The 14729-nt window shown below is 38.7% G+C and overlaps 1 protein-coding gene across 1 annotated transcript; it reads right to left on the bottom strand.

The window, feature by feature from the left end:
* Window positions 1–9887: 9887 nt before the first annotated feature.
* On the bottom strand, window positions 9888–14729 carry LOC121889912 (probable E3 ubiquitin-protein ligase ARI8). The gene is made up of 4 exons (XM_042402145.1): window positions 14554–14729; window positions 14313–14413; window positions 10495–10644; window positions 9888–10343 (listed from the first exon to the last, which is right to left on the bottom strand). The coding sequence occupies exons 1-4, from the start codon at window positions 14639–14641 to the stop codon at window positions 9888–9890; spliced, it is 795 nt and encodes a 264-aa protein (XP_042258079.1). The 5' UTR covers window positions 14642–14729.

Genomic DNA, 14729 nt, shown 5'->3' on the forward strand with positions numbered 1-14729 from the left:
ATCCACCACCATATTTTGTTATTTGTTATCCTTTCTTTGTGTGTTGCTTCTTTAATGTCAGCTAATTGTAATTTAGCCCTTGTAATCTCCACAATGTTACCCAATGTTTGTATATTTTTTGTCTTATTTTATCACTATATTACTTTGTTCCTTTGTCCTCACTGTGGGACAACTGTCAGGCCCACAGCAGACAATGTTATCCTTGTAGAATTTAACTGTTTTTCTTGTTAAATAAAAGTTAAGATACAAACATGCTATTTGTTTAACTAAATAATTTCTGTGTCACATAAAAATAGTAATTTAGACCTGGATTAGAAAATCAAACCATAAAAGTCATATTTTATTCAAGTTTCTGTACTAATTGTTGATTGATTGATTATTGATTGGTATTGTATATCACAGAAACCATAAAGGCAAACAAATGTCAAGTGAAATTTTATAAATATAATTTTGTCCCAAATAAGCCAGAGAGAAGATAGAGAAATTGTCATAAAGTAAACCCTAAGTTTCTCTGTTGTAGTTCAGCAACCAAAATAGGAGTTTTGTATGACACAAGATTTGTATACTGCTGATGTAAAATTTAATTATCAAACTTTCTATAATGTGATACAAATTAAAAAGAGATTTGAAAGTCTTAGGAATTGTTGTAGGTCACTAAAACCCTTTCAGCGAGCCATGGTGAACACTGTACAACAATCAAAGAGCCTGATGCTCTAAATTACAGCTTACTGTGCTTCATTTGTCAGAAAATAGCAATGAGACTTTCTTTGCGTAGCGTAGGCCTCCTAATATCTGCATATTTAAGCAAAGATGAAGCATTTGAGAGGACTTTTACCTTTTTATTTAACAAAAAACATGAAATTTTCACCGGAATGTAGCAATAAAATGAGAGCAGAGCAGTCTCCAAACTCTCTCCTGTACACAGACACACACACACACACACACACACACAAACAGAGAGAGAAATGAAACCATCAACGATTAGTCATCCAAAACCAAAAACATCATTTTTTATCCCATAAAGTGACACAGAGGTACATTTAAAAATGCAAACATTGTGGCACAAAGCTGGACTTAACAAACCTTTCCACAGCCTCTCTGAAGTATTTGGTCATGAACAGCATCTGCAGCACACTGTTCAAATAATCTGTTGCTCCCTGGTTTATCAAACTATGGTACTTGTCTGCTGGGATGAGATTTTTAATAATGCATGTTTATATGTATATGTATTATGTTTATATGTATGATATTATATAACACTTATCTTACCTTGAGAGGTAAAAATGCCGACCATTTTCCCAGAGATTCATTTTGACACCTTCATTTGAAGTTCATATAGGCCTATAGGTCATCAACTACAACACATTTTCTAGAAACTGATACACTGGATTACAAGAGAAATCCAAATGCAGGACAGAAGGAGGAGATATTAGCATACCCTCAGCTGGTATTTACAGATGTCTAAACCCATAACTGAAAAGTTAATTTTGCATTTTTGCTTATTGCAAAGATATAGCAAGTTATCTGCCCTAAAAATAAAGGGCAGAATACTTTGTTTTTCACTTAATGACGCTCCTGCTGAAATGCATTCATGGCTTTCCGAATTATTTAATTAAGGAGCTGTCCTTTAATCTCCTTACACAGACACCATGCTGACAGTTCACACAATGCTGATTAAGCCCATCACCGCCAGGTAAATCTCTCTGTATTTCACAGTATATGTAGTTTTTAATCTCATGTCGGCATCATTCAGGTTGCGCATGAGAGCGTGCTACATGCCTGTGTCTCAGGCCTTTATTTATTAATTTATTTTTGCTAAATGTTTCTTTTGTAAATTTGACAACCTGGCCTTTGGTGGAAGATAAGGCCAAGATTTTGTTGCTCTCCATAATTGGATAACAAAATAATAAGAATAAAACCCCCACGAATTAGCATTTGAAGTTGTGTGTTGACTTTATCCCCGGCTCCAAATCTTGGGGTCTATTTTTCCTTTTTTTGGCAACTCTAAATTTGAGGGAAATAGTGTGCACAGTACAGTATAATAAATATGGCAGTGGTGAAGAGGGGCCTCGCGGCACATCCTGGAGGACAGAGATAGCCGTGACCTCCGGTGCAAAGGACCAAGGAGATTTCCAGAGGGTGCTGGTGTGCAGGACCTGCGGAGACAGACCAGATGGAGAGGGACTCCAGGCTGGAGCAGACATCACTCAGGGACATTGGTTGAACTCCTGTGACAAACTTATCCTTTACCTGTGCAATAAAGACTGAACTTTAAAGACTGCATTGTGGAAAATAGGGGTGGAAAATGTCAATCCAAGGTGAAGACGGTGCAGTTGAGCATGGACAGGGGATTGGAAGTAACCAGGACAGTGGGTCTGAGGATGGAGGAGAACAAGTTGATGTGCAACAGCAGATAAGTGAGTTAGCTAAAAAAACAACAAGAAGTCATGACTGCCATATCCTCATTGAACACTGTGCCTACAAGGTCATATATGTATGTGCCTAGGGAGAGACATATTGCACCTTTTAGTGGGGATATTGATAAAGATGGAAGGTCGGCAGATGAATTAATTGAAGAGGTAAAACGAGCTCTGTCTGCCAGAAACCAGTCCCCATCTGAGCAGTTTCATTTTGTGATGTCAGGAGGTGCGTTTACGCAAAGGTGAGGAAACTGACCAGATAAGTGACTTGTTTTGTTATCTCAGAGAAGCTTTTGGAGATAAACACAGTGCCTCTCAGCTGTCACAGAACTTCTATAGCTGCAGACAAAAGGAAGGAGAGGACATACGTGACTTTTCACATGCCTTATCACAAGCACCAAACTCAGTATTGAAACACCATCCCTGCTCGGTTGCTAATGAGAAAGTGGCATTAAGGGATCGGTTTGTAGAGGGTGTACAAGACCCTTCATTGAGATGAGAGCTTCGTAAATATGTCAGAGCTCATCCTGAGTCATCTTTGATAGATGTACGTGAAGAAGCTTACATGTGGGTTTCAGAGGAGCCAGCAGTAAGTGAAAAAAATGTAAAGACTAAAGTGAAAGCCTGTAGCCATATGACAACAGATGCACAGTGTACAGCTGTTACTGCTAATGAGAAACAAGTGTATCTTGAGGATGTCATGAAGGTTCTTACAGAGCAAGGGAAAGTTATCACAACTGGCAAATCAAGTGAAAAGTCTGTTTCACTTTATGTTATGCTAGTACTTGCAGAATAAGGAAAGTAATCACTGAGCTAACTAAGGCAGTTAAGGATTTGACTACTCAGAACCAAAGCCCTAGCACTACAGCAGCTAGTAAGCCAAAAACTTTGCCAAAGTTCACAGCTGATTGCAAACCAATATGCTTTAAGTGTCAGACTGAAGGACGTGTTGCTAAGCAATGCTCACAGAGGAGCTGTAGGGATGCTGAAAGCTGTCCCATTTCAAGTCAGCAGGGAAATAGGACCCCCGGTTGCAGTGAGTTGGGCAATGCCGGGGCAGACGTTAGACTCATCCAAACCTGAACTTACGCAAGAGCAAGTGATTGTGCGTGCCATAGGTCAATGTCCAGTAGTCAACCTTAAGCTAAACAGTGCACCAGCTGGCTGTTTGCTGGATACTGGTAGTGAAGTTGGTACCATCAAAGATGAATTTTTTCCGAAAGCATTTGGTTGGGGATGATGAAGCCATGCTTGCTACTTCTAGTTGGCTTAAGATTGCTGCAGCAAATGGCCTTGAAATCCCCTATCAAGGTTATGTGGAACTGGAAGTTGAGACCATAGGCTTGAAAATAAACTGCAGATTCTTGGTTCTAAAAGACTCTGATAGTTCAGCCATTGAAGGACACTGCGTCATTGGTATGAATGTCATTCGCAGGTGCCGACAGCTTGTCACATCAGAGTTTGATACCGTGTTGGAAGGGACCTTAGATTCTGGTTGGAGAGCTGCATTCCAGCAAATGCAGACATGTACTGTTCAGAGGAAAGGGATGGCCAGGGTTGCAGGCAGAGACAGGGTGCATGTACCAGCGGCTACTGTTGCAACTGTCATGGCGAAGGGTCACTCCAAAGTGGGAGGCAAAGAAACACCACTGCTAATCGAGCCTGTAAACGCACCACTTCCACCAGGTCTAGCTGTTATCCCAACACTTGTAGACAGCAAAAGCCACATCCTTCCAGTCCAGATTTTCAATTTCTCACAGGAGGATGTGTGGCTGTGCCCAAGGACCAGGCTAGGCATCATCTCTGCTGTTGACTGTGTTGAAAGTGACCTGACATGCGAAGTTAAGTTTCAGCATATCTCTGCAGGTATTGAGCAGGTTTCTGTTGACACAAAAGATGAACAGTTTGACAGTAAAGTGCAGTCTGTCTTAGACAAACTACAAACATTGGTGGCACAAATGATGAGCGAGCTGCACTGTGCACGCTACTGGCCAGGTATATTGACATGTTCACAGATAATGATGATGACATTGGTTTTACTGACAAAGTAAAGCATGAAATTAATTTGATTGATGATGTGCCGGTAGCACAACCCTACTGCCATATCCCACCCAACCAGTATAAGGAAGTTCAGGAACACATCTCAAAGCTTTTGAAAAAGGGCATAATCCAGGAAAGTGGAAGTTCATATGCATCTCCTGTGGTTGTAGTCCGAAAGAGTGATGGCAGCATAAGTCTATGTGTAGACTATCGCAAGCTGAACCTGAAAACAAGGAAAGATGCGTTTCCACTGCCTCACATCAACGAGAGTTTCGATGCTTTGAAAGGTGCCAGATACTTTTCCACCATCAATCTTGCTAGCAGCTACCACCAGGTGGCAGTAGATGAGCATGATAGGGAGAAAACAGCTTTCACAACGCCATTTGGGCTTTTTGAGTATCTGCACATGCCTATGGGTGTTTGCAACAGTCCTGCAACTTTTCAAAGTTTAATGCAGGCAACTATGAATGACTTGATCTTTGAGATAATGCTAGTGTATCTAGATGATATTCTGGTGTACTCACCCTCTTTCCAGTCCCACTTAGAAAGACTTGGCATAGTGTTCAAGCGTCTCAAACACACTGGACTCAAGGTTGAGTGGGGGAAATGTCATTTCCTGCAGAAAGAAGTCAAGTTTCTAGGGCACCAGATTTCCGCAGATGATATTGCAACATATCCCTCAATTTGGCAGCAGTTAAGGACTGGCCTGTGCCGTCCACAGTGAAGGAGCTACAGTCCTACCTTGGCTTATGTAGTTACTACAGACAATACGTTGAAGGGTTCTCAAAGATTGCTGCCCCATTGCATGATGTGGTGAATCACTGTCAAGGTGCTTGCAGTTCAGCTAAGGCCAGCCAAAGGCTCAGTGCATCATGGGACACAGAGTGTCAACAGGCCTTTGACATGTTAAAGGAAAGATTCATTACTGCATCAGTTTTAGGGTTCGCAGATTTCTCTCGCCCTGTCATTTTAGAAACTGATGCAAGTGGTCAGGGTTTAGGAGCTATCCTATACCAGTGGCAGGATGAGAAGAAAAGGGTAATTGTGTATGCAAGCAGAAGGCTAAGAAATGCAGAGAGAAATGATAAAAACTATAGCAGCATGAAGTTAGAGCTGTTAGCACTCAAGTGGGCCATAGTAGAGAAATTTCGGGGTTACTTGCTGGGCTCAAAGTTCACTGTCATAATTGACAATAATCCCTTATGTCATCTCCAAAACGCAAAACTTGGAGCCATTGAGTAAAGGTGGGTGGCACATTTAGCTGCTTTTGATTTTGACGTACAGTATCATCCAGGACGATGCAATTCAGCAGCAGATGCTCTCTCACAACTTTAGCAGGGGAGCCGGAAGCTGACAGAGATGATGTAGAGTTTGATGACTGCATTGCTATTTGTAACGTGAAATGTAGGGGAACACCCCTTGAGCCTGAGGTAGTCAAAGCAGGGGTGAGATGCTGCCAGGTCAGTTGGGTCAGGGCTCTAGAAGCGGGTCTGTGCCAGTCAGGTGTCAAGGAAGCCACACCAATTCTCCAGGGCCATTCCAAGGAAGAGTTACAGACATTTCAGGGTCAGGGTTCAGTGCTCAGTGTTTTCTGCAAATTTTGGGATCAAAAGCGTAAGCGAGGTCCACAGGAAAGGAAAAGTCTTCGCAGAGCTGTAAAGTCACTGTTCAAGCAGACGAAACATATCAGAGAGAGAGATGGACTTTTGTACCGGGCGGTTGATGATGAACATCAAGGAGAGTGTTTTCACTTGCTTGTTCCTAACTGTTTGCAGAAACAAATACTGGAGAGTGTGCATGACTCTATGGGGCACCAAGGTATAGGGAGGACCCTACACTTGCTGAGACAGAGCATTTTGGGTGGGCATGCACAGAGATATTGAACAGTGGGTTAAAAACTGCCAGTGCTGTATTTTAACAAAAATGCCACATCCCAAGATTCACCCACCTATGAAGTCTTTTCTTGCATCCATCTCCTATTCTGGAGACAAGAAACTTGACTGGCTTGCAGTTCATCAGCAAAGGTTGAAAGAGGCACATGTCAGGGCTATGGAATATGCAGAGCAAAAAGCAGCAGAGTGTATTGCCCATCAAAGTGACGAAGTGTACTGCCCATCAGAAGATGTAGGCCAGGATGTGTATCTGCGACATAGGCCCGCAGGTCGCAACAAGATACAGGATGCATGGGTTGCAACTGTATACTAAGTTGTAGATATACTAGGGACCACTTACACAGTACAGCCTGTAGAAGGAGGACCAGAAAAGAGGGTAAACAGGGTGGATATCAGACCATGTGTTAATCTGCTAATCCAAACCCCCAGAAATGTGACAGAACCTGTCTGCGAACCTAATATGGTCATGGAAACACAAACTGGTTCAGTAAGTTCAGATAGAGAGGTGGAGGAGGAAGTTATAGTTGAGGAGGTTTCCTTTGCTGTAAACCCAAATCTTGATACTGTGAGTTGTCCTGTCAGGGACTGTGAGTATGAGTCGGCAGAGTCTGAATCTGAACTGAGAGAAGTTGAGGTTCCTTTGCTCAGTCAGGAAGAGACAGAGTCTGTTGAGCCTGAGTCCAGGTCTGATCAAAAATCTTGTGTGCAGGCTCCTGTTCCAACTGTTCAGCCGAGACAGTAACTGAATTCTGTGTCAAGAGTTCAGCCCCCTACACCTGCCCCTCGCAGGAGTAAAAGAGTAAATGCAGGAACTCACCCAAATCCACATCATGAGCCCAGGTCAGTTCTAGAGACTCTGCCTCTAAGTCCAGCAGTGGTATCTCACATTGTTGCAAGTGTGTTGTGCCATACTTGCAGGGCTGTTTTGGAGGCTACAGAGTTTGTCAGTTTGTTGTAGAGTGTCTATTACTTTTTCAGCACCTCTCTAGTTAACCACTACAAGTTCAAAGAAGCTCAGTCCAAACTTGGATTGACATCAGCTGAACTTGTACAACTTTCAACCACTTGCTGGACATGCCAGCTGCGATCTTTTGCTATGTTTTGTGATGGAGACAACCTTGGGTTCAGGCACAGATTGGTTCAGCTCAGGAACCCTGAAAACAGAGTTGCTGTTGAACAATGATTTTCTAGTGTAGATGCAAGCCTACTAAAAGGCATCCAGGTATGCAGCCCTAATTTAGAGCACTTCTTGAGTGCATCATATTTAGCTGAGCTTGCCAAGCACTACAACATTGATCTCAAAACAGAAGAGGTGCTGGTGGCCAAAAACTTTCTTGCCCACAAAACAGGCTGGATGTCCACCCCAAGACATGTTAGCTGTGGACAACCTCATAGATCCAGATTTTTTTCCCTCTCTAAAGGCAATCGTTCAAGTTGCCCTAACAATACCAGTGAGCAGCTGCTCTTGTGAAAGGGCTTTTTGCACACTGCTACACTCCTGGCTCCGTGAAATAATGGGGCAGAAGAGGCTTCAGAACCTTGGAGAGCTGATCAAGTCCTGATAACTGTGTTAATGATTCTTCACATGATTGAAATTAATGATTTAATTTTTGAACAATATTTAACAAATATTCTTTAACATTTTTGAGAGTACAGTGATCAGGTTTCCATACTTTCCAGCATTCCTTGACTTCAATACCTTTGCTTAATCTGTGCCTGTTGTAAGTGGATGGATAGCATTTAAGTCATATTAGATCCATGTCTAATACAAACTATGATAAGAGACAGATCTACTGTGAGCCAACTTGACCAAATAGCCATTTTTTTTGATTGATTTTACACCTATTGCTACTCCAAAGATTCATGACAAACAGACTTTTTAAAAAAAAATTCCTCCCCTTAGACCCCACTGCTAAAGGCTTAGCCCCCCTATCCATAAATCTCTAGTGACATCCCTGCTGAAGCCTCATATAAGCCTCAGATAAACTTTTAAATGCATTTTTGCATAAAATGACTGTGTGGACACACTGTGGACTTTGGCCCCCACCACTTACATTGAAAGCTATTTGAAGGGGATCTTTTAATAGCCAGTATGAACAGGAGGAATAATTACAGTGACGAAAACCTCTTTCACTGTTCATATGGACACCTGTTGTTTTAAGACTTAAAAAATTGTGAACCTGTCCTTTAATCTAAAGTTTCTTTTATTCTCTAGTTTTAACACTTATACCATCACTGCAGCTCAGAATAACTTTTTATGCATATCACATATTAATAATAGTTTGTTCATCATGACAAAAACAAAGCAAAAACTACTCAGTATGCTACTGAGCAACATGTACTGGTGTTAGAAATGCACACAGCATATTTTACAAACTGGTTTTCATTTAATCATATTATCTGTCTTTTCTTTGCTGTTTTTACATATAAAAGGATACCAGGGTTTAGTTTTCTGCCCTGACAGAAGTTTGTCTGTACGCTGACATCACTCCTCCCTCAGATGATGTCAGCACATTTCCTATCTCTATCACAAGGCGGGTTATAGAAGCACCCGCTTTATGGAGCCTTGCTTTGTTGCCTATAGTAGCATATGTTCTCAAAAGACACTGTACTTTGTTATCATGTAATTGCTTTTTTCAGTGAACCCTATGAGACATTACTCTCAGTCAAGGACAGGACCTGGTCTTCCCTCAGACCTCCTACAGAGTTCACTGTAGCCACAGCGTTCTGCTTCACTGCTGCTGTGTGTCTCCTGGCTGCAGTCATGGTGTCTTACAGGAAATGTTGCTCCTACAGGGTCACAGTCCACACTGACCCAGAGGATCACAGTGGTGATCTGTAGCTGTGAAAACCTTTGAATGTAAACTTTCACTGCTGAGATTTAAATAAATCGTTACTTTGTTTTAATTGTTTTTTGAAATGATCATTTTGATGTAAAACAGAGATAATTTATTCAATCAAACAGTACATTTTGACTTTAGTTAACAGGAAATCGAGCAAAGTTAAAAGGCAGGAGCAGTAAAATAGCATGATAATCAAGAACAAACATTGACATAAACAGTAAAAATAACAGATTGAATAAAGACATAAAGATAAAAAGGGTAAAGTAAGGATAAAAATAAGAATGATAATGACTATTTTAATAGAAAAAAGAAATTAAAAGTATAACAGCATTAAGATACTTTTATATATTTGTAATGGAGAGTAATGTCGCTTAATCTGGTTTTAAATCATATTTTCTGATAAACTTTTATGTCTTTGAATATGAACTTGATGCGTATAGTTGTAAAACAGTTTTCAAAATTAACATCAAGGCTTTGAAACAGCAGTAAAATACATACTTTTTTCACAAATAATACATTTATTCCAGATAATCTAATCTGAGTTGCTAGATTTATATTTATATTATATCAGATTTATATTATATGATACATTTGTCATCCTCATCATTTGGGGCCTTACTTTCAAAGAAACAGTTGTGTACATTCGTCAAAGACCACAGTGTTGCATCAACAAACACAGTATGGTGTTAATATTACTTATTCCTCCACACAGGTATAGAGGTTTGTCTGGGAGCAACACCACTGGAGCATGGTATGAAATGTGAACTTGACTCCAAACACTCTTTAGTGACCTTCAGACACACAAAACAGAACTCCACCTTACACCGGAGACAGACTATGTTTTTACACTGAGTTTTGTCATGCTCCAGCAGTGCCCCACAGGTGGGACAGGCACGCATGGAGGGACAACCAATGACCCCTTTCACGTCCTTAAAGACGATGTCTGGACAGGTTCTCAGTAATTTTAGTGACTCGTTGCAGCAGCCATCATTTTCACAGCGGTCTGATCGTGGAAATGGACCTTTCCATTCATTTAAACACTGCCAGCAGAATTCATAGGGCTTTTGTTTATTAGCAGTGCAAAATGTGCAGCAGACACTCAGATTAGATTCATCCTTTCTCACCACAGAAGATTTGCATCCAGGACACTGTGATATTGTAGGTGGTGAAAGAAGAGGGAAAATAGAGAAGGATATTATTATATTTCACCATTTTATTAGCATGAAGAACAGAATTTAAATAGCAAATGTTGTTTTCAAGTACAGCTATTAAATATTGTGGTTTCAATGAGACACTTACTAATTTGGCATGAAAGTTGTCCCTGATGGCATTGACAGCCATGGTCTTTTCAAAGTACTCCATTTCTTCAGGGGTCAGAAGGGCCATTTTACGAACCTCCACGTAAGACCACTCTTGACGACAATGGCCACACACAAATCTGCTTTTACCCTTTATTGAAAAATTGAAAAGTAAATTAATTCATTAGAATCGCAGGTTGGAAACAAGCCACTAACACTATGCAAAATCTTAAGACTGTACTAACAGCCATTCTCTACGGCTGCTATGAGTCAACAATGTCAGTGTCAAGAATCTGCATCCTGGAAATTTGAATGACTTTGAATTCACTTGGAGTCTTGATTTTTGGTCAAGGTCAAACTTTGACTACAAGTGTCATATTGTGAAGGGTTACTGTGTAAATAGCATTTAAACATTTGTTAATTAATTCCCTCTATCACCTAATGAAACATAATATCCTAGTCTTGGTATTTCTAGGGTTGTATCAAATATATGATTATTTCATAACTTACTGTAATCAATTTCAATGTCAAATCAATTATTGCTCAATATTGTGACTGATGATCAAGTATTAATGGATTTTCACAGCAGACACTTTGATTTGTCATAGTAGGAAAAAACAGGTGTTACTAATAACATTACAATTACTCTAAGTTTCCCAGTGATCCAGCATGCTCAGTATCAGTGGTGGACAACAATTAAATACATTTGTTAAAGAACTGTACTTAAGTATAATTTTGTGGAACTCGTATTTTTGTGGAGTATTTTCTGCTACTTTAAAGGCTACTTCTACTTAAATATTTTAGAGGCAATTTGTGGACTTTTTACTTCACGGTACTTATTTAAGAGACATAGTTTGTACTTACTTTTCATATTACAATTTTTAATAAAAACATGATAATTTTATAACACACAAGACATTGCTGTAGTGGATTAAATGAGTGATTGCCACCCTTTTTGGCAGTGCGGGGCTGCTTGACTTGTTTCAGATGTCTATGAGTTGTTACCATCTCTAGAAAAAAGTGTTTCTCACTCTAAACTTTTCAGATGGTTTAATTTAAATAACTGTTTGGGGTCCAAAGGGGTGAAAAACCCAAATATAAATATACATTTAGTTTTTTCTTGTTTCTTTCTCTGTTAATCATCTCACGACCCCTCAAAATTAGCCTGACCCGTAGCTCCTCAACCAACTATTTACTGTATTTATGTACATGTATATACCTGTACAGTAGATACACACTCACCAAGAACTTTATTAGGGACGCCTGTGCAATCTAATACAATCCAATACAACAGCTCTGCCATAAATTCTACTTTTATGAAGCTCACCTATTTTCAGTTTCAGTAATGTGGGAACAGCTGAAGATAGATTCATACTGATTCGTATAATAAGTGGCAGAACTTCAAATGGTATAGTAAACAAAGAGAAAAAGAATTGTATTGTGTTTGTAAGTTTATACGTGGGAGTGTGTGTGTATATATATATACGGGACTTGGTCAGTAATACATATGGGAGGTTTGTTGATTTCTCTGAGGAGTATTCTCATTTGTATGTAACTAAGCTATTGTTGTGTTAAAAAATGGGGACTGCGATGCTTATGGATATATTTATGTTTAACTGAGTCTTGGTGGCACAATGTGTGTATATATGTATATATACATTTCTTATTCATGCTTAACAGTGATTATGTCCTGACTTATGTCCTGATGACAATACTAGTGTTGAACTGCCCCCAAAAAACACGGCTGGACCACAGCACAGTTCAGAGAAGATTTTACGTGTCCTCATCTTTATTCCTGTATCCTGACCGATACACCATCCTGTTTACTGCCAAACCTAAACGAGTTAGCCCTGCCTAATTGGCTCACTAACACACACACACGCACACACACACACACACACACACACACACACATATATATATATATAATCTATTAATTTATGTTATTACCAAATATTGTTAATACAAATCGTATTAATGGTATATATGTACTGTAGGCTATTAGTAATCATGTCAATCAATTTTGGTCTTCTCTTAGGAATCATGGGATTAGGGATTTAGATTTATACTAATTAGCAGAAATATTTTAATGATATTTTAAAGAATTATAATTTTACCTCCAACCAGTATTTGGGTTTATTTATTATTTAAATTAATTTTAGGCAATCATAAAAATCTTGGTTTACCTGAAAGTCTGAAATATTTTCAGGTGAAATTGATGATATTTTGAGAGATTTGTATCCAAACAGTATAAAGGTATTTATGCTTAAAGTGGGGATTAAAATGGATTAATACATTAATTTCAATATATTATGGTATTTTTAAGCATTTATATTCATAGTTCAAGGAGTTTAGAAATATTAGAAAATAACATTAATTTTAATTTGATTGGATTAATGTGTAACTTAATGGACTGAAATGCATGTGGTTTTCTAATTAAGGGGAAAATTCCGGGATGGTTTTGTGGCTTTTGATCCATTTTAAGGGGTACAAAATCCTTAATTAGAACTTTATTTTTGAAACACCTTACCTTGATTTATTTCAATCCAATAATTTATTCATTAACTATTCCCTTAAGTACCCATTAATAAATACCTTAATTCCATAATTAATAATGGGTAATTTAATTGAATTTTAAGGTAATTTTAAGGTGTTTTGAAGCCAGTTTAACACCAAATATTGAGGTAGATAAAGCTTTCTTTAAGCTTTTGGACGACCTTGATGCACCGGTCAGTTACAAATAGGCCTATTCAGCTGACAAATTTTCATAGGTCTATGAAACATGAGGTCTAGATTACAACAGTAAAATGATACTTTGATGATACACTCTGATAAATCAGTATTAACATAACACGTTCACATCCCCCGACCATTCAAATGGACTTTCTAGGATTGTCTAGATCTATGATTATTGTCATCTCACTTGACACAAGTGGACAAACTTTTTTGTCTATAAGCCTATAAGGATGTCTATAAGGATGTCTTTAAGCCAGTGTTCACATCATCTAAAGTGGACTGCAGTAAAGCCTCACCCCCTTTTTCAGCAAGCATGGCTGACCGTGAGGCAAGGAGGAAGCACATGGCACATTTTAATCTATTAATCATATTAATATAGAACATAATTTGTGTTTAAACTATGTTTAGACATTATATTACTTATACATGTTAAAATATCATATGACAGATTGCTTTTACTCAGGATTTAAAAAAAAAAAATCCATCCATTGTAATGGTCGGGGATCTGAATGATTGTTAAAATAATACCAAATATATAGCCTATGTATGTATGTGCTTTAAAACATCACTTTATTCATTGATATGAGTTTAACATTCATGAAAAATAAATAAATTCATGCTTTTTGTTGAAAAAAAGTTCTCAAGACTATAGTAATTTTTTACTATTAGTTGGTTTCTCACATTCAGATTCTATGTTCATTGGCATGGACAGAATAAATACATAAAGTATTTATTGCTAATGATTTATGAGTGCATTTAGAGTAGAAATACACTATTACAATATTTTTTTGTGTTTGGAACATAATTGGGTTCTGAATTGGATAATAACTTCATAGGGCTGTGTACAGTCTTAAATAAGTGACAGTGTCAATTTTCTGAAGAACATGAAGGCTAATTTTACTTTTGATATTATTTGTAGCCTACATTTTGCTTTTTACCTAAAAGTACTTCCTCAACTGCACAATAACAGCACCTCAGGCAGCTAAAAGGAATTCATCCTAATTACACCTGAGCTTTTGCTACAGCGACATTTCAAAATGTCTTCCGTGAAGTATTTTTGAAATGCAGGTCATAACATCCTACCTCGTCTAATAATCTGCGACACCAGTTGGTGAGAGACGTCGGAGTTACAGCATGACCACAGGATATCTGCGCTCTTCTAGACTTGAAGCCTTCACACAGAACTGAGAAAAACACACGAAAGCGTTATTAAAAGCTTGAGCATTAGGCTTGTGTTTATCTTAGCTCAAAATACTTTAAAATCCGTATTCTTTTCATGCTTCGGCAAATTTAAAATTGACCGAGGACATATTCGGCTACTTACAATCTAAATCATCATCTCCATCGACGAATTTAAGACTTTTGTCGCGAGGGTCATAACACTTCTCTCCAGCTGAAAAATATGGGTCCATTTTACGCCACTGTCTTCTTTGAATGACGACCAACAGCAGTGGTAGGCGAGTCTCTATGCTACAAGACAAAACATTTTCGGTTTCATTT

The sequence above is a fragment of the Thunnus maccoyii genome, chromosome 22, assembly GCF_910596095.1.
Source record: "Thunnus maccoyii chromosome 22, fThuMac1.1, whole genome shotgun sequence".
In the NCBI taxonomy this organism is placed as follows: domain Eukaryota; kingdom Metazoa; phylum Chordata; class Actinopteri; order Scombriformes; family Scombridae; genus Thunnus; species Thunnus maccoyii.